The sequence below is a fragment of the Peromyscus leucopus genome, chromosome 7 (genome assembly GCF_004664715.2).
Source record: "Peromyscus leucopus breed LL Stock chromosome 7, UCI_PerLeu_2.1, whole genome shotgun sequence".
NCBI lineage: Eukaryota > Metazoa > Chordata > Mammalia > Rodentia > Cricetidae > Peromyscus > Peromyscus leucopus.
This window is the reverse complement of record NC_051069.1, coordinates 2,330,356-2,351,289: the sequence shown is the minus strand read 5'-3', so window position 1 is coordinate 2,351,289 and position 20,934 is coordinate 2,330,356. Positions and strand designations below refer to the sequence as shown.

General features: G+C 46.0%; 1 protein-coding gene across 1 annotated transcript in view; it reads left to right on the top strand.

The window, feature by feature from the left end:
• The window catches only part of Myo1e (myosin IE), a 202,002-nt gene that overhangs the window by 112,835 nt on the left and 68,233 nt on the right, over nucleotides 1-20,934 (top strand). The window contains exons 5-10 of the mRNA XM_028865833.2: nucleotides 1,080-1,167; nucleotides 4,702-4,791; nucleotides 6,949-7,080; nucleotides 10,011-10,145; nucleotides 12,188-12,320; nucleotides 19,850-20,046. Of these exons, the coding sequence (XP_028721666.1) occupies nucleotides 1,080-1,167; nucleotides 4,702-4,791; nucleotides 6,949-7,080; nucleotides 10,011-10,145; nucleotides 12,188-12,320; nucleotides 19,850-20,046 (775 nt within the window). The remainder of the gene's footprint in view (nucleotides 1-1,079; nucleotides 1,168-4,701; nucleotides 4,792-6,948; nucleotides 7,081-10,010; nucleotides 10,146-12,187; nucleotides 12,321-19,849; nucleotides 20,047-20,934) is intronic.

Genomic DNA, 20,934 nt, shown 5'->3' with positions numbered 1-20,934 from the left:
AAATAAGGAAGCTTGCATTACATCAAGGCAGAGTCTGAAGCCTCAGAGTGCCCATTTTTGCATATATATTCATATGTGTATATATATACATTTCCATATATATGTCTAGATACATGTATATTTATGTGTATGTATATATAAACAAAATAGCACAGCATGACAAAAAGGTTAGGAAAGAATTATCCCAGATCAACAGCTTTCCCATTGTCGCCTCACCCTGACCTAAATCTCTACTAATATTTTGAAAAATGGGGCCTTTTGAACTTGAACCCTGGGCCTCGTGCATCTCAGGAGGCTTACCTCTGCACTATACCCCAGTCCTTCAAAAATCATTTCTGTTGACTGGGGGCAGTGGCTCATGCATGCCTTGGATCCCGGCACTGAGGCAGTAGGATTTTGAGTTCAAGGCCGGCCTTAACTATGTAGTGAGACCCTGTCTCAACAATAAAGATGAAATTCTAACTATGTTTTGTCTATAATTAGAGTGGAGTATGTGACGTGAAATTACTTCATAGCCTCCTTTTTTCCATATACAAAAATGTGTGTGGATGTCACTTGTAATGTCTGGAAAATTCTATCCTTCTGATATTTATATTTTTCTAATCATGCCTCCTGTGATCGGACCACTTAACTGGGGATTGGAGAGATGGCTCAGCGGTTAAGAGCACTTGGCTGCTCTTCCAGAGGACCCGGGTTCAATTCCCAACACCCACATGGCAGCTCACAACTGTCTATAACTTCAGTTCCAGAGGCTCCAACACACTTACACAGACATACATACAGGTCAAACACCAATGCACATAAAATAAAAAGAAATCACTAAAAAAGAAAAGAAAAGAAAACTCAGCTGTCTGGCCTGTGCATGGCACTGGTAAAGGCTCAGTCTACGCCACGCTCACCCAGGTCAGAGCAGTGAGTTGTGCCTGCTGTGGACCCCACTTTTCTCAACTCACTCCATGCTGGTCCCCACGCCCACCTGAGTCCTTTCTTCCTGGTTTCTCTGTGACTTGTTCATGTGGAGACAGTAAATGAAGGAGCTGGCAGGGACCACTTCATGGTGTTTGTCCTTCTCTCCTCAGTGGTGAAAGCGGTGCTGGGAAGACAGTGGCTGCCAAGTACATCATGAGCTACGTCTCCAGAGTGTCCGGAGGAGGCCCCAAGGTCCAGGTGAGTCTGCGGTGGGCTCAGAAACTCTGTAGCTGCGTGCGGTGACGCACACTTTTGATCTATTTACAGCTTTGCAAAGAATCTATTTTGCAGAGCACAGGTTGTGTAACCAAGGTACATGAAATGCACAAAGAAACTATGTGTTCATAGTGAGATTTCTAATATGTAATGAGCTCTTAGGAATTAATCAAAAGGGCCGCCATTCAAACGGAGAAAGAGAGACATGAAAGGTAGCTGAGATGAAGGGAAGTTGAAGTTATTTATCGAACATGAAAATAAGAGAAATTTGTATTAAAGCTACATCAGAACTGGGGATCTGTCTAGCTCACCTGGTAGAAAGCTCACCTGGACGCACAAAGCCCTGAGTTCACTCCCAGCACCACATGCATCAGGCATGAAGGTGCATGCCTGTAATCCCAGCACTCAGAGGTAGAAACTGGAAGATCAGAAGTTCAAGGCTTGACTACACAGCAAGTTTAAGGCTAGCAAGGCCAGACTTGGTTATATGAATCTCTCCTTCTCAACAAAACAAGAAAACAAACAAAAACTCCACTATCATCATCAATAATAATAATTATATCTATCACATTGTCAGAACTCCTGTAGTTCTTATAAACATTGCTGGTAAAAAAAATGTTGGAGCACAGTTGCTTTTGTTACTGATCGGAGCATCTGATAGCACAGGTCTATGAAGGCTGTCTCAGTAAAATCTAGGGAGTTACACATAGGCACCATCTCACACAGCAGTTCTAATGTTTTGTTGTTTGGTATTGTTTTGAGATGGGATCTTACTAAGTTGTCAAGGATAGTCTTAAACTTCTCAACCTCATGCCTCTACCTCTGGGGTTACAGGAATGCGTCACCAACCATGTCCAGGTTATTTGGAGCTGGGGATGGAGCCCGGGGCTTCATGAATGCTAGGTAACCACTTTATCAGCTGAGCTAAGGGTTCAGCTGATCTCTTGAGCTGGGCATGGAGCTCAGAGTTGAGAAGCTTGGCTGGGCTGGGCGAGAGAACTTTCCTAGCTTGTACCAAGCCCTGGGGTTCATCCCCAACACTGCGTAGACCAAGTGTGGTGGTTACATGCATATAATCCTAGCACTAGGTAGGTGGAGGCAAGAAAGTGGAGGGTTCAGGGTAGCGTGGCTGAGGCCAGTCTGGGCATAATGAAACCATCTTTTAAAAGATGGCCGATGTTACAAGAAAGCTGATGTTGGTGGCACACGCCTTTAATCCCATTACTTGGGAGGCAGAGGCAGGAGGATCTCTGTGAGTTCGAAGCCAGCCTGGTCTACAAAGTGAGTTCCAGGACTGTTACACAGAGAAACCCTGTCTTGAAAAAAACCTAAATAAATAAATAATAAAAAGTAATAAAAGGGAGGCGAGAAAGAATGCATGCCTAGCATGCCTGAATCCATTGTCCTGGGTTTGTTTAATCCCAGCACTGCAGCCAAAGAGAAGCATGAAGAAGCTCTAAAAAAATTAATAATAAATAAGGATATGATTTTATTTTTAATGGGAAAAGCTTCAAGATCATTTCTTCCTGTGTCTCCCTAAGAAAAACTGGAGTATCATTAAGTGGTGTAGCACATCTAGCCTGCAAAAATAAGATTGAGAGGAATAATAAAGATTCACACATTCCAAATTGACCTTAAAAGATATGCAAAGTTTATATACAGCCCTGGATTGTAAAGGAGAGAGGCGGCTTAGGTATGGAGCTAAGTCTGGAACTGACCGGATGGTGGGACCACCCAGAGTTTGCTTTGGAGCTAGTGACTATCACTGCTTGTGTGGAATGGGATGCTCCCTCCTAAGCGTGTGGCATTCTCTCCTCTGGGATGTTTGAGGGTACCAGGGGAGCATATAGGCTTGTCCCATGGTCAGTTTTAGTATCTTCTTCCAGCCCTGTTTGCTATGGCCTGTGACCCAGTGGCCAAGCTGCAGACGGTTAATGTTGATTTTTCTCTTCCTGTTTTCCTTTGAGGACATTGATCCAGAACTCTTGGCTTCAAATTAGTCAGTAGCTCAAGAGCATGAGCCAGAAGACTTGTTGTTTCTGGAACACATTTAATCATAGCATGTGAATGATTAGACGTAGAAGGAGCGAGTCACTGTCCAAAGCCAGCACTGAGTCCTATCCACTGAGAAGCCTCATGTCTGTGATGTGTTTTGCACGCCTCTAAATCTGACATAGGACTGGAGTGTGCGCGCTAAATTCTTCTCCTGTTGTTGGCTAGGAGCTGTGTCAGAAGATGTGCTTGCTCTTGGTCCTGGCTGACCTCAGTGTGAATCCACCCTGGATGAGGCAGTAACGCCAGGACTGCCTTAAGGGTGTTGGGTCACTCCTTCCACCGTGTGGGTCCTGAGGGTCTGACCCAGCCTTGGCTGCAAGCTCCCTGGGAGCAGGGAGTGCTTTGAAATGCAGCTTCCTGGGCCCTGCCCCAGACCTATTAAACCTACCTCTGCATTTTAACAAGACTCCCAGGGGACTGGTGCACATCTAAAGTTTGAGACAACATAAGATTGTGTTTCTAGAGATGTTTGGGAAGGAGAAACTGATTCGCTGCCATCTAGCTAAGTCTTGGCTCCAGTGTCAGGGTTGGAACACTGGGGTAAGATGCAATGGCGAGCTTCTTCATGCTTCTCTTTCCTCCCCATTGTGACTGTCACCTTACCCAGGAGTGCAGGAGAGAGTCACAGCAAGCAGCATGGAAAACCAGTCCCAGACCAGTGTGGCCTCTGGGCTCCTGGGGGCACCCCAGCTTTAGGATGCTGCTTCAAACTAAGAGGAGCTGGGAAACCTGGTCACATAAGTAGGATTCTGGGGCCATGCAAGAATACATTAATAAATTATCAACTGCAGAGGTGGCTTGGGTGGCAGAGTACTTGATTAGCAGGCACAAGCCCTGGGTTTGATCCCCAGCACAGTGTAAACCATGTGGGGTGGCACATGCCTGTAATCTTAGCACTTGGGAAGAGGGGGCGGGAGGATCTGGAGTTCAAAGTTGTCTTCAGCTACATATCAGGGTTGAGGCTAGCCTGAGCAACATGTCACTCTGTTTCGAAAGAAAGAAAGAAAGAGAGGGAGGGAGGGAGGGAGGGAGGGAGGGAGGGAGGGAGGGAGGGAGGGAGAGAGAGAGAGAGAGAGAGAGAGAGAGAGAGAGAGAAAGAAAGAAAGAAAGAAAGAAAGAAAGAAAGAAAGAAAGAAAGAAAGAAAGAAAGAAACAATTGGGCATTGAAATGCACATCTTCAATCCTAGCACTCAGGAGGCAGAAGCAGATCTATCTCTGTGAGTTTGAGGCCAGCCTGGTCTACATAGTGAGATCCAGGCCAACCAGGGCTACATAGTAAAATCCTATCTCAATTAAACAAAGCAAAACTACAATGAACTATCCAGAAACTCTCCAGGACATATGGATGGGGGCCTCTTACCTTACGATGTTCAGAAAGCAGGACTTGGGGGGAAGTTGAGTTTGACCTCATGTGATGAGCGTCCATTATGTTCCTAACTCCCTCTTGTCTGCTGCAACAGCATGTCAAGGATATCATCCTGCAGTCCAACCCCCTCCTGGAGGCCTTTGGGAATGCCAAGACAGTGCGCAACAACAACTCCAGCCGATTCGTAAGTGTCCAGACTCCGGTCCCAGGAGCACCTCCCGCATCCTGAAGGGACGGGCTTTTCAGTCTTCTCCCTTACCTTCTAAGCAGTGTGTCCTTTGGCAGAAATTATTTTGAGTTTTGAATGCAAACAAGATAACTTCAAAACTGGCTCACTTCTTGAGTTGCCTTAGTTACAAAAATAACAGTTGATGAAAGGGAGAGTCCTTGTCCTGAGGAAGTCTTCAGGTGCCTGAAGGAAAGAAATGAGTAGGCTAGAGAAAGCCGGAGATCCAGGCCTGCTTGCAGGGGCGGAAAGCCCGAGATCCAGGCCTGCTCGCCGGGACTTGGCTCCTTCGAGCTTGGTCTTCAGGGAGCGGACACTTGGGGTAAGGGAGCACCTGGTAGACTTTCCTTCCTCTAGGCTTCTCCCTGCCTCCCCTGGATTTCTGAATCTGCTTTCTGTATGCTCACAGAATGAAGAGCCCCTGGCCACAGCGCCTCCTAACTCCGTGTACCCAGGGTTAGGACAAGGTCACCCTTGCCTTGTTGTGAATGCCTTTCTTAAATGTTTCTGACTGGAAGTCTTGGCGGTGGAGTATTGAAATGTGACCATTCCAAAAGGCCAAAAGGTGTATTACAAAAACAAATACAAATGCCTAGAGGGGCTGGTGAGATGGCTCAGTGGTTAAGAGCACTGGCTGCTCATTCGGAGGACCTAAGTTCAGTTTCCAGCAACCACATGGTGGCTCACAACCATCTGTAATGAGATCTGGTGTTCTCTTCTGGCATGCAGGCATGTGTGCAGGTAGAACACTGTGTACATAATAAATAAATAAATCTTAAAAAAAAGAAAGAAAGAAAGAAAAATACCTAGAGATTTAGTGTCCTATTTCAACCATACAGCCTGTCTGGCACTCAGGCAAGAGCCATCTGTGAGGCTGACAGTGGGCTGTTTTCAAGATAAATAGTGGGTGGGACTTTCAAAGAAAAACAGTTTCTTTTTCACTTCAAAAAAAAAAAAGCATTTACTTAATTTTTTTCATTTAATGATTTTTCTTTTGAGACAGTCTCCCACATAGCCCAGGCTAGCCTTGAATTCTTTATGTAGCCTAGGATGGTTGTCTATGCCCCACCCCCACCCCCAAGTGCTGGAATTCAGATGTATACCACCATGTTGGTGTTGGCCTTTATTCAGAAAGGAAGGTCTTACTTCCTAGAGACGTCTTCCGGCGGTCTCAGGTAGTCACTGTCAAGGTCTCTGATGGCTCTCTGTGAAACCTGCTGCACGCTCCTCATTGCCTGCTATTGTTCTTGCTTGCTTCAGCTTTCGTATTCGGCATGTTTTCTTCTGACCTTTCTAGGCAACGACAAAAGAAAGACGCTGTGAATGAATTTTCCACATGACCTTTCTCCCCTAATTATCATTCTTAACCTGCCTTGCAAAAATAGACACTACCAACTTTAACCCTTTAGCTACCCACTCATACTCGCCTTCCTTAGAGAGCAGGGGAAACATCGCTATGACTACCCTTGCCTTTTCCTGTTATTCTGAGAGGATAACTTAGTCAGTCTTTAGAAATAACAAGGGCCCTATGTTTATAACCATATAACCCTAATGGGGGGTGGGAGTATAGTTTTTTTCTCTCTGTGCCATGCTTAATGACATCAAAAAGGAGAAAAGTCTGTCTGTCTTTCTCTCTCTGCTGTGCCTGATAGCATCAAATGATACTCTCACTAATTATTAGGAAACATAAGTTCAAAGCCATATCAATTTTCTGTATCTTAGATAGGCAAGCATTATAGAGAATGGTAACCAGAATCCTGCTGGTTTGAAGATTAATACACCCTTCTAGAAGAACAATGTGGCAACCTTGGCGCTCTATGGTTTTCTGTCCCAGTCTTCAGACAGACATAAATGGGGAGAAAGTGAGCGATTACAAGCATCTCCTTATTTAGTCTGGCCCTGGGATAGATCCTCTGAATGCAGAACCGTGTGACTGGCAAGCTCGGGGGTATTGTTTGCTATGAAAAAAGTTAGGAAGTCTAGCTCAGAGCCGGGGGTAACCCGAATGTCTCCCAGTAATGGATTTCCTTGAATTATACCCTGTATTCAAAGTCTGTTTGGAGCACTGTGTTTTTGTTTACCAAGTACTAAAGGAAATTGCTAATTTTCTTGCAGGGAAAATACTTTGAAATCCAGTTCAGTCCAGGTGGGGAACCAGATGGTGGCAAGATCTCCAACTTCCTTCTGGAAAAGTCCAGAGTGGTGATGAGGAACCCGGGAGAAAGGAGCTTCCACATTTTCTACCAGGTTTTCCTTCATAGATTTTCTTTCTCACTCGTTTCTCCCTTCTCCATATTAAAAAAACAAAACTGGGGAGGCCAGTGAGATGGCTCAGAGGAGAAAGACCTTTGATGCCAAGCCCGAGGACCTGAGTTCAATTCCTGGAACCCACCTGGTGAGAAAGAGCCTCTGGTTGTCTTCTGATCTCCAAGTGTGCGGTAGCATGAATATGATCAGTTTTTTCCCTCTCAACCCTCAGGGGTAGGCAGTAGCCTAACAAGCCCAGAAAGATGCACACGGGGTTTGTGCAAGTGTCTAAAATGGGCATAAAAATGCCCCTGTTCTCAAGGAGTGCTGAGTTCCAATTAGGGTAGCAAGGCAAATTTCCCCAAAGTGAAATGATTAAGGAATTGTTGACAAACTTCAAAAAGGAAGTAAGAGGTTTGTTTGCTTATTTGCCAAGTAGGAATTTGTGTGGGGAGAGTCAGAGGTATGGGAATATCAGGGATGACTAAGGAGGGAGCACCCCAGATAGAGACGGGAGGAGGTGTTGAGCAAGGAGTCAGGTGACGGGAGCCAAGTGTCCAGGGGCAGATACCTCCAACAGGTTCACTATTGGATGAGTGTGTTTCAATAGGCTTGGGATCCTCAGAGCAAGCTCAGAATACCCCTCCTCAGGCCCTCAGAACCCAAGCAGAGTCTAGGTCGGCACAGAGAGCGAGATGCTTTTTAAAAAATGATTTTTTTTTTAGATTTTTAAATTTTATTTTATGTGTATAAATGTTTTGCCTGCATATATGTCTGTGTACCACATGTATGCCTAATGTCAGTGGAGTTCAGAAAAGGGCGTCAGATCCCCTAGAACTGGAGTTACAGATGTTTGTGAACCACCATGTGGGTGCTGGGATCTGAACCCAGGAGTTCTGTAAGAGTAGTTAAGTGTGCTTAACCACTAAGCCATCTCCCCAACCCTCAAGATGCTCTAAGTGTGTTTCAGGCTTTAGTAATCATCCAGTTCAGTTGTTGTTTTTATTGTCCAGAATGGGAGAGCTAACTCCGCCTCCTATGTGCCAGGCAAGCACCCTTCCAGAGTTAGAGCCTCAACCTTCTTTTTATTTCTTCTATTTTGAGACAGAGTCTCACTGAGTGACTAGGCTGGCCTTGAACTCACTTGGTAACCCAGGCAGGCCTCAAACTTGTGATCCTCCTACCTTAGCCTCTCAAGTAGCTGAGATCATAATTATGTGCCTCTAGACCTTGCCCATCCAGCTATTTAGAAAAATGTTTCTGAGTATGTAGAAATATAAGCATGCCATATTCGAAATTGTAATGTTCAAGTTAACTTAATGATTATTTTCATATTAGGGATCCGTAGTTTGTTTTCTCTTTGGTCTGGTTTTGTTCTAGGATCTCTAGGTTAGAAAGAAATTACCTTATGGGAGAAGCTCACAGTCAATCTCTCAGTTACACAGGCATCTTCAATGGCAACCAGTTCTTTCAGTACCTTTCTGTTAAAAAAAAAAAAGTACATAGCAAATATGGAGAGAAATATGGCATCTATCCAGGACCAGGGAAACACATATGTAGGATAAAGGGGCCTGGCGGGGTCAGCACTGCTCTCCAGAAAGCCTCAGGATCAAATCTCTTGGGAGAAGGAAGTGGGCCAAGACCAAGAGCAGCCTGCCGGATTGAGCCACGAGAAAGAAGGGCAGGAGAGCGATTTTGTCAGAGCGGTAAGAGGAGACGCTATCGGGTGTGGCTACATCCCAGTGAGCTCCGAAGCAGACTGTGCAGCTTGAAGAAGCTCAGCGTCAAGAAGCAACTCTCAGTGAAGGCAGAGAGAGGCGCATGTGCAGACAGAGCCCGGGAAGTGGGTGCTTGGAGATGCAAGAGAGAAGGGCGCGTGTGTCTGAGCGAGAAGACTGAACAGGAGGGAGGTGTGGTCTGCAGACAAGAGCAAATATAGGGGAAAGGGAGTGGGCGGAACAAAAGAGTGTTCAGGGGCTGGGGATGAGGCTCAGTGGGAGAGTGCTCGCCTGGCATGCACGAAGCCTCGGGTTCAATCCCCAGCACCGAATAAACTGGAGACAGTGCTTGTATTAGTTACTTTTCTGCCACTGTGATTAAAACACCATGACCAAGGCAACTTATGGGAAAAAAAGTTTTTATTTGGGCTTACAGTTCAGAGGGTCAGAGGCCATGGTGGGGACACCATGGCAACAGGTGGCAGGCACGATGGCAGGAACAGGAAGCAAAGAAGTCCCATCTTGAACCATAAGCATGAAGCGAGCAAAGGAACTCAGTAGGTCAGGAGGTTTCAGAGTGCCAGAGAAATAACCCGTGGCCATTCTAAAATACACCCCCTGGGGCGAGAAACATAGAAGAGCTAAGTTGGGCAGGAACTCAGTGGCTGTGGTCTACTTTGTATTCTACTTTCCCCCAGGATCACTAGTACAGCATTCAGTTCTCGGGCTGACAGGAAGAAAAACTGAGCTCTCTCAGGCTTTATCAGCGTTACGAACTGGAAGGTGGGCTGGGGAGATGGTTCAGTACTCAAGAGTGCTCTTTCAGAGGACCAGGTTCAGTTTCCAGAACCCACATGTCTCCCAGCCATCTGTAACTCAGTTCCAGGGGATCTGATGCCCTCTTCTGGCCTCCATGGGCACTAGCATGCGCATGGTACACATACATACGTACAGGCAACACCCATACACCATAAACAACAAAAACTGGAGCTTGCAGCTAAAAACTGGATCTGGGGTTAAGACAACTACAACCCAAAATGCTATTTTTATAAATTCACTCGGATTCTGCAGGGTAGAACCGCTGAGAATTTTGGAATATGAGCTTAGAGAGTTTTCTCCACCTGGGCTCGGGGATGGTGATCCCGAAACCATGAGGTGACTGTGGGTGATTTGTGGACCCTGTCTTGACGCCTCCTGTGTGCTCTCGTGCAGCTCATCGAGGGCGCCTCTGCAGAGCAGAAGCAAAGCCTTGGCATCACCAGCATGGACTACTACTACTACCTGAGCCTCTCGGGGTCCTACAAGGTGGATGACATCGATGACAAACGGGAATTCCAGGAAACCCTGGTAAGTGTGGATATATTCAGCACCCTGGAGAGCCAGGCCCCAATGGTCACACGATGGTTTGAAATGAGTGAGAATTAAACTCGCCATTAGCCTCGGGCAGGAGTGTTCTGATAGACGAAGACAATTGGGAAGATGAGTTCAGCATGCTTGTTTGCTGAGCAGCCAATGCGTGGAGAGCTGTTCCTTAGAAAGGCCACAAGCCACTTATGGTCTTAGCTGAACACAGAAAATTTTAGGGGCTGGAGGAGAGGGCTTGCTATTCTTGCAGGGGACTCAAGTTCAGTTTCCAGCAGCCACATCCGGCAGCTTACACCTGCCCAGAATTCCAGGGGATCGAATACATTCTTCTGACATCTGTGGGCACCTGCACACACATAGTATGCATTCACACAAACACACAAAAGTAAATATATATATACATTGGCTGGGCATAGTAGCACATAGAGGCAGAGGCTGGTGGATCCTGCTGAGTTCAAGGCCAGCCTGGTCTACAGAGTGAGTTTCAAGATACCAGAGCTACATAGTGAGACCCTGTTTTGAAACAAACAAAAAAAAAAAAAAAAAAAGAAAAGTTGAAAATACTTTCCAGTTTTGGGGGTTTTTTTCATCCTATTGATCTCATTCTTCTGTTTCCAAAGATTGTTTTCGCTACCTCTGAGTTTTGAGGTCAAGGGCAATCATTGTGCTCTCAGATGTTCCCATCATATAGTCTAGGTTACACCACTAGATTTTCAAGGGTTTGTGACCTGCCTGAGCTTACGCTAAATCACCCAGTCTAGAACATTGTACAGGTAGGCCTGCCATCCACTTATCCTTCAAGGACCCTTTGACACTGTCCTTTGAGTCAATAACAAGCTCAGGCCTGTTTGTCTGCTGAGAACTGAGGGGGTACCCAGAATGAGCAGGGAGGGCCAGTGGGCGGGAAGTTGGTCTATGCTCAGAAGTAACAGGATGAGTCCCAGGTCCCAAGACCATCCAGCCACAGTCTTCCAGGAACAAGGAAGAAACTGTGGACAAAGGGCCTAACATTGTCCCAGGGAACAATTCTCTCAAGTTACAGAAATCCAAGACTCAGTCACTTTAATGGACTCAGAAACTTGGCTTTTTAGTGGTCTGTAGTCCTAAGGATTTTAAAAGATGTTTTTGCTAATGAAATTTATCTATCTCCCTCTCCACAAAGGGGAAGACATCTTGGTGTGGTTGGAAATGGGATAGTAGTATCCTTGGAGAGGGTTGGCAGCCAGAATACACATGGGACAAGACAGACCTAGAAACTCGTGCCAAGACTCCTGTCCCCTGAGTGTCTCTCTTCTTGGAGATCCTCTAGGGTCTATGATGGTCCTAGAGAATGTGTGTGTGTGTGTGTGTGTGTGTGTGTGTGTGTGTGTGTGTGTGTGTGTGTGAGAGAGAGAGAGAGAGAGAGAGAGAGAGAGAGAGAGAGAGAGAGAGAGAGAGAGATAGCACATTAAGGCTAGGGAGATGGTGGCTTGGCCAGCAAATTACTTGTTAAATTTCTTGTAACAAATTCTTTGAGGCCCTGAGTTCGATTCCCAGAACCTGTGAGGAGGAGGAAGATGAGGAGGAGGAAGAGGAGAAGGAGAAGGGGCAACTGTAGCAGCAGCAGGGCTTGGCAGCATACACTGTAATCCCAGCTCTGGGGAGGGAGGCCCAACCAGGAGGATTCCTGGGTCTTGTTGATCATCTAGTCTAGCCAAATCAGTGAGCTCCAGGTTTAATGAGGTATCCTGTCTCAAACAAATAAACACGGAAATCAAACGATGAAGACACATAACATCAACCTCTGACCTCCACATACACATGCTCCTGCACACACACACAAGCATGTACACACACTTGTGTACACACACAGGAAAAGATGAGTGAGTATGCAGGTCACTGACCACATTGTTTGATGGAGATTTCCCATCATCGTTGCAGGCTAAGCTACACACGAAGTCACTTTGTGCCCTGTTTGTTCCCCGGCTTACACAGTCAGTAGCCAGCCTGTCTGGCTAACTTTTCTCTCTCTCTCTCTCTTCCAGCACGCCATGAATGTGATCGGCATCTTCTCAGAGGAGCAGACGCTGGTGTTGCAGATTGTGGCTGGCATTCTCCACTTGGGAAACATCAGCTTCAAAGAAGTGGGCAACTATGCCGCGGTGGAGAGCGAAGAATGTGAGTAGCTCTGCCCGGGCTGTGGAATGAGGGGAACGAGGGGTTACCTCCAATCACACGTGACCTACCCCTTTGCCTGGCCTAGACTGCTAGTGAGGTGCATTGGTAAGAAATGAGAAGTCGCCGGGCGGGGGTGGCGCACACCTTTAATCTCAGCACTTGAGAGGCAGAGGCAGGTGGATCTCTGTGAGTTTGAGGCCAGCCTGGTCTACAGAGCGAGATCCAGTACAGCCAGAGCTACACACAGAGACTCGGAAACTCTGTCTTGGAAAAGGGGAAAAAGAAATAAGAAGTCATGTGTCCTAGAGAACAAAATGGCTCAGGAGGGACTGGATCTCTTTCATGCACCTGCCCTTCCCCCCCTCCCTCTTCTGTGTTGTCTTATCTCTCTCCCTCTCCCTCCCTTTTCCCTCTTCCTCTCCTTCCCCCTCCCTCCTTTCCTGTGTGGTTTTCTCTCCCCTCCTCTTCCTCTTTCCTACTCTTCCCTCCCACACCTCCATGTCCTACACCATAGATGACATGAAAATTATTTCTATTCACTACGAACCTTGGAGAGACCTGGCAGAATTTAACCTTGAACTAAACCTGATATAATAGTAAACGTCTTGCTTATTATTATTTTTTAGTTTGGGGGTACACACAGGGGCCATGGCATGATGTGGAGGTCAGAGGACAACTTCGGGGAATCGGTTCTCTCCCTCTACCATGCGTGTCCTGGGAATGGAAATCAGGTCATCAGAAACCACTGAGCCACCACACTGGCCCTCCGTCTAGTTTCAAGGATGAAGCCACACTTTAATGATGATGAAAGGACTGGCCCAGTGACTCGGATGAGTCAGCTGGTGGAAACCTTTGCTGGGCCTGGCCTTTATGACGAATAGGTACCTGAATGTCCTGATAGGCAAGTGAGAGGATACATGATGTGGAGTGCTCGTGGGTTCACAGTTTGTCCCGTGGAGCTGGGTTAGATTAGATTTCTGGACACAGAGAAATCAGCCTTGCCATTGGGTTGACATTTCTGGTGACCACGTCTGTCTTAGCCACATCCTTGAGACCCAAATGGTCGTTTTTATTCTTTCAGAGGAAACTAGGGTCCTTCCTACAGTAAGTTCCACTGGTCCCCTTGCCTGTGATCTACCGCAAACCTTATGGCATGTGACCCCAGCCTCTCAGGCATCAGTGGTACTCCAGGCCATTCTCAGAACCCACACCCACGCTAGCCACCCAGGAAGGCATTTCTTCCCTTCTCAGAATTCTTTGGGGATAATTTTAGATGCTTGGTAATAAATAGTATCCCACTCATTGCTGACAATGCAGTGGGGAGATTTCCATTCCAAATAAGGATCCTTTTTTATGTTTTCGGTGTTTTTTTTTTCTCATAAAAGAGGGAAGTTCTGCTAATGTCTGCTGTCGATGTCTATCTTTATCTGATAAAGACAAAATATTTTTAACAAGGAGGGTCCAGAAAACAGTAAAAATGCAGAGTGTGCATGAAGTTTAGGAATATGACCTAATCATAGTGGTAACTCTGCCTGTAGACTCCCTGGACTTCACCCTTGACATATAACTAATGCACCCATGGGTTCAAAAGGGTCACTGATACCCAGCCACATCATTTTAGCAGTTCTGGTATGGCAGTGGTGTCTGTGGAAGGAGCCTGGGGTTCTCTGGCCCCCTGAGAAGTAAATCCCTCACTGCCTCCTTGTACTTGAGTATCAGTTCAAGACCCTGATCCAGCAAGCATGTCCCTGGGCCCTCAAGCAACAAGGAGTTCACTGTTCAGTGATGACATCCGGAGTTCGCAGCCTTCCCTGGCACACGAGGGGTAGGCTTGTGAAACTGGTAACTGCTTGTGAAATTCCCTGAGGGATGGTGGAACAGTGGAGGCCAGAGAGAGGGCTAAGCTATGAGCCAAGTCGGTTTAGCAGAGAAGCACACAGCCCTAGCCATCATTCCTTCTTTGGGTTCTTCACTTGGTCGTGTAGTAATAACATGGTTAACTGGGTACCTGTTTATGCCTTTGCCAACCTCTGCCTCCCCTCCCTGGTGGTCACCGGGGTTCCCAGAGGTGGGAGTTGCAAAGTGACCGTCCATACATTCTCCCTCCTCCTTTTGGACTGGGTGTGAGCTTCCACGGTTGTTTTTCCAGGTAGCATTGTGTCTGGGAGATTATTCTGTAGCCATTTCTTTTTTATAGCTGCATAGCATCCTGTTGCTTGGCTGAGTTATTTAACCACCGTCTGTTGCTAAGTCTTAAGATGGGGTCTGGGACGTGTAGCTCAATTGGGAGCTGACACTCATAAAGCCTTGGGTTTGGTCCCCGGCACCACATAAACAGCGCGTGGTGGCGCATCCCTGTGATTCCGGTACTCCGGAGGTACAAGCCGGGTGAATAACTCTGGTTCATCCCATCTTTCTTATGTCTGAGTATATGCCCAAGCTTTATACAAGCTACCTGTGCTTTTCATAATTAGAGAGCAGCTTTTCCTAGTGAAGGGGAGGGCTAAAATCCCTTTCAAACTGGCACACTAAAGCAAACTAGCCACCTATTGGACCTTGGGCTGATGGGGACATAGAATTTCCTTTATGTTCCTGAGAAGCCAATCAAGCCTTAACTGAGACGCTGTGTGCTTTTCCATATCAAGATAGTAAAACTGTGTACTTTGGGTTAAGTATTACCTGAATGTGATTAAATATTAAATTAAGAACTTGGTTGAAGAAAAAAAAAATACTACTTTAAAACCACTGAGGGGTTCAAGTTCATATGACGATGTGCCCTCCCCATCCTGTCCCCTTGATAAACGGGTTAGAAACCTTCACCAAAGCCTAATAAACCACATTTACTTTCTCTTGGCCTTCGTATTGTAGCCCAAGCTGCCTCAAACTTGATATGTAGCCAAGGATGACATTGAACTTCTGGTCTTCCTGTGTCTACCTCCCGAGTGGCAAGGTAACAGGTGTGCACCACTTTTACAGAAGACATACACCTTCTCGGTGAGAACACACTCCTCACACTTAGACATGATGGGACACTCTTAAGTGCCTGGCCAACTGAGGCTAACAGCCAAGTAACAGCTGTTTTTACTGAATTATATATGTGTTTAGCTTCTGCATTCTACGAACACTGTCGTCCTTACATCTCTTTCTGGATCAGCCCAAGTTGCACTTCAGACAATTTACATACAGACAGAAAACTGCAAGTCTGGCTACTCGGGCAGACAGGAGATTTACACAGCAGATGTATTGCATGTTGCTCGAATTATTTTAAGTACACCCATGTTGTTCTTTTTCAAATGGTTGTTACCCAGGGTCATCTCGCCCACCTGACAGAATTATGTTCTTCCCCATAAGAGACCAGGGGACTTAGTAGTAGACCAAGACTTAATGATAATTGTCAGCCTGTGTTGCCCCTCTTGAGTGGTATGTCTTTGGGGATGGGAATGGGGATCTGTTGGCTGGGTGAAAGTCTCCTTTGTCATGGGGATGGAGCCGAAGGCTGCTTAGTGCTGGCGAGTAGACATTTACCCCCTGGCATCCCAAGCATCCCTTGTCTCTGACAGGCCTACTCAGTAGACTGCTTCTCTTTGGGGGACTTTAGAGGCGGGGCTCCTTTAGCTACGTCCCATTTGTGTGGCTTAATGTCCCCTACGCAAAAACATTAGTAAATCCTGTATAACATCAGCTTTATTACTTTGAGTTTCTTCTACATCACACCTGATTTATGTGATGCTGGGGGTGGAACCAGGGGCTTTGGGCATGCTAAGGCGAGCTCTCTTACTGACTGAGTTACATCCCCAAACCTGCCACTTCCTTTAACTGTATGAAGAAGGAATTTTATTTTGCTACATCCTTTTTTGGCTTTTCTGTTTCTCTGTAGTTCAGATTTAAGTAGGAAACTTAGGTTGAACCTCACCTTACATATTAAATCTTCCTTCCTAAACTTCATGGGTTGAATTCTCCTCCCAGGTCCTTCCTGATTTCCAGGACTGAACAACTCACTGGTCTTACAGCAACCTCTTCTGATTAATCCTTGCTTCTTGCCTCTCCTTCCCCAAGCCTCAGTGCTGAAGCTCTTCCCCAGCCTCGGCCCCACTCACACACCCTCATGGAAATTCACAGCCTGGAGGAAGTCAGGCTAAGCAAAACTATAATTTCAGCACTCGGGCAACCACAGAAGAAAATACGAGGCCATAAAACTTTGTGTTTGAAAAACATGGCATGGATTTTGTCCAAACCAAGGGCCGCACTTCCCCTCTAGCCTGCTTAGCTCTTTCCCTAAGCTCGTGGCTCTGGCTCTTGGCCACACCCCGTGCCTTGTTTCTGAAGAGCCTGCCGCCCTTCAGGTTCACCCTCTTCTGCTGGAGAGCTCCAAGATGCGGAAGGATAGCACATGTCCGGTCACTCCCTCCTGTCTGTTTTGTCTCAGAAGGTCTCATCTCAGCCTTGTTTGGTTTTCTTAGCTAAGGCCATAAAGATAACGGTCTGAACCGTTTACCAGACAGCTCAGTTCTTCCCCACTTTTGGCATAGTTACGGGTTTGGGGAGAATCCCGTGTTTACAAAACAGACACATTGAGCTGACTATTCATTGTATAAAGCTGTTCACTGTGTAGTTCCCATGAATGACGAGAGAAGTCCCAGTGAGTATGCTCCAATTCAATGGAACCTCAAATAGGGAGATTTTTCAGTTTTTAATGGAATCTCAATAGAGACCCCAACATGGATTCGACTTTGAAGGCCTCCCATCTCAGCCTCATGAGTAACTGGAATTACGGGTGTGTGCTACCATGCTCAGCTACTATAATTGATTGTGTGTCCGTGCAAGTGCACGTGTGTGTGGGGGGGGGGGGCAGAGGTCTACCTCAGGTGTTGTTCCTCAGGATCTGTCCATCTTGTTTATTGAGACAGGGTGTCTCACTAGGACCTGGGACTCCCCATTTAGGCTAGGCTGGCTGGCCAGAGAACCCCAGACAACTCCCTGTCTCTGGCTCTCCAGCTCTGGGATTACAAATATGTAACACCACACCTGGCTTTTCTACATGGGTTCTGGGGATTGAACTCAGGTCCTCACACTTGCACAGCGAGAACCTTACCACCTCAGCTGTCTCCTCATCCCTTCTGTGAACTGTTGCTAATAAGGCCTCTGGCATCTAGTGAGACATGTCCTCCTTAATGCTGGTGGGAAAGGCTTATTCCATCTCTGATGCTTGGTGAATGTTTTCCTGGTCCCTACAACTCTACATGTCCAGTGTGATTCATGGTTGTCCTCTGTCCTTACTCAGTACAGAGGAGGAATTAACTTATCATTGGGAAAAATCAATGCTTCAGAGGTAGATTTTTGATTAAGAAAAAAAAAATCAATGCGTCAGGGTCTTTATGAAAGGAATCTTGTCAGAAGACCTGTGAGATCCTCATTTGGATGGGAAGCATATTGTTCTGGTATTGGCTTTTTTTGTTTGTTTGTTGTTGTTTTTTTCATGGACATGTTTATTGACTCACTCTCTTTAAAAGTTAATGCTGAGAAGCATCAGTCCATTCATTCCCAACACCCTCCATGCTATCTATGGAGATCAGTCTTTATTGGGAGGCTGATGGTATCTTCTCACTGTTAAAAGGGTCCTTTAGGGATTTTTTTGTTGTTGTTATATATTGGGTTTTTTTTTTTTAGATGTAATCTCATTGTTTAGCCTAGGTCCTTGAACTTGTAATCCTCCTGCCTCCACCTTCATAAATGTTGGGATGATTGATATATGCCACAATGGAGACACCATCCACACATTCTTTATATCAGCAACATTTTATACTGAGAGAGAATTCTAACCAAGATCAGATTTTTCAATTGTATCTATTCCACAAGTGACGTGGCAACACGTAAATGAATAGAAATTGGTTAATTTAAGCTTTGATAATTAATAATAAGTCTCCATGTCATCTACTGGGGAGCCAGCGGTCCTGATGAAAAAACAACAACCTGTCTACAATCTATAAAGTTCATCATTTATTAGGAAATCTGAATACTCTTTCATACCCAAGAATGGTGTCATTTATCCAGATTTGAACATTCTGACCAGAAATAAAGAGAATCCCATTGGTCTTGATAGTTTTTCCCTTAGCAAGTCTATGGTCTGAAACAACTTTCCACACCCATGGGAGCTTTTAGCTTTCTCTCTGAAGACCCCCAAATACCCCAGTACATGTTGTGAGGCAGTACTAGTATACTGTGATACCTGTAACATCAGCCCCTCTGTGCACATGCCATCTCCAGAGGACTCTCCCTGTGATGTGTCCATTAAAAGCCTTCTGGGTGGGGAAATGGCACGGTTGGTGAAATATGCAGCTATGAGAACCTGCTGTCAATCCCCGGAACCCATCTACAGATGTCGTACTTAGTGACATGTCACTCCAGCACTGGAGGGACAGTGACAGGGGTATCCCTGTGTGCTGCTGGCCAACCGCATGGCCCAATCAATGAGCTCCAGGTTCAGTTGAAGACCTTGTCTCAAAAAGTAAGGTGAAGAGTGGCCAAGGAAGACATCTGTCATCGACCTCTGGTCTCTACGTGCACGTGTGCACACCCACACAAACACAGGAGTACATACGCACAGGCCTTCTGACCCCAATGCCTCCTGCTCCCCCAATCCAGGACACCCTTCTCCAGTGCATGGGAATCTATCCCAGTCTTAATCTCAGCTTTCAGCTATAGCCAATACTTATCTACACAACACAGCCCACAGCCCAGCCATGCCTCTGCCTCCCAGCTTGTTCCCCTCAGCACACACCATTTCCCTCTCCACACCTGTACAAATCCTACCCTGCCTAGTCCAGGTGAAGTCCCTTCCTTGATGGCTCCAGAAAGCGTTAATAGCTTCCTGTTCTAAATTCTTCTAGAATTGTGTGATCTGTTCGGATGCATTCTGCCTTCCAGGAGCGTTCTTCATTTAATAGAATTTCTAGATGACCTTCGGGGTTTATTACTTATTTACTATCTTTTCCTCTTTATTTTCTGCTTTTTGTAATCCCTCACAATGTAAGCGTTCGATCAGTCGGGGATTGTTGGGCTTACTGGGTCCATGATAACAGATGTTACAAGTTCTCTGTAAATGAGGCCATGAAAACATTGCACCAAAGGAAGAAAACATTATTCAAAGCCAAAGAAATGTTTGTTGATTGAGTTCCTGTTGATGTCTTTGCCTCAAGCATGGAGAAATGCCCATTTTCAGTCTCTCGGTGTGATCTCAGTGGCGGGGTGGGAGGTGGGGGGCCGGGCAGAGGAAGTGAGGACTGGCCTGCCTGCTTTTTGGACCACTGATTTCAGTAATTGGAAGTCTCAGTAATCAGAGGGATTGATTTACAGAATTAAAACAACTGGGAAAAGCAAACAGAGATGTGCACGACATTGATGATAAGCCCTCACCAATAGAGTGGAAGTTTAGAAGTTAACTTTGGTGCCCATTATCTGCTCACACACGCACAAGGGCTTCCATGTGATGATTACATTTCTGAAAGACAATCATGTTTTATATTCTGCAGTTTTGGCTTTTCCTGCGTATCTGCTGGGTATAAACCAAGACCGGCTAAAAGAGAAGCTAACGAGCCGGCAGATGGATAGTAAGTGGGGAGGAAAATCGGAGTCCATCCACGTGACCCTCAATGTGGAGCAGGCCTGCTACACCAGGGACGCACTCGCCAAGGCCCTGCATGCGCGGGTCTTTGATTTCTTGGTAGATGTAAGTAAACATGGGTGGATATGGGCAAAGCTTCAAGTTTTAGATATAAGGAATACAACAACTAAGAGTTTGTTCTCATGTTTGCCTTAGTCCTTTGCATCATTATCACGTCCCTCTCGGCCCTGTGTATCCTCTCTCTCTGCTTCTGGTGAATCCTTGAATCCAGCTTCTAGATATGCACAGCAAGACAGAGTACCTAAAACCTACACAATAGCTCGAGGTAGTCAGTACAAGCCAGGACTGGAGTAGAGGGAGCCTGTGGTCCAGGACCATTTCTGAGTGTAAAGACTTAGGAATGTTGCATCTGGTAATAATACAGTTAATTTGTGACCAGTAATTCCAAACATGATGTGGTAAGCACATGCCTCTCCTTGTGTTTCTGTGGGGACAGGTATTCAAGATGAGCTTAGCTGATGAGTTCTGACTCAGTCAAGCACAGTTAAAGTTGCAGTACTGATGGAGAGCAGTTCTCCAGGCTGGCCCGGGGCTGGGGACGTGGTGTCAAGTAGAATCTTCATGTGCTGTTGGTTGGAGATCTCTGTTCATAGCTATGTGGACCTCTTCTTAGGGCAGCTCGGTGTCCTCACAATTGGCAGCTGATTTTCCCCAGAGTCAGTGATCTAAGACAGGGCGTGTGAGCAAAAGGCCCTAAGTTTTTTTATATCTTGATCTTGGACTTAATTATCACTTCGACACATTCAGTCTGTTCTGAGCAAGCCACCAAGAGTAGTCCACATGGGATGGAAATTGGGCTGTACCTTTCAAAGGGGGAAATAGCAAAGGTTTGGGATATCTGTCTATTGAGAGAAATTTTTTGTTTGATTGCTTGTTTGTTTGTTTGTTTGTTTTTTGAGATGGTGTCTTGTTTGTTTGGGGTTTTTCATTTTG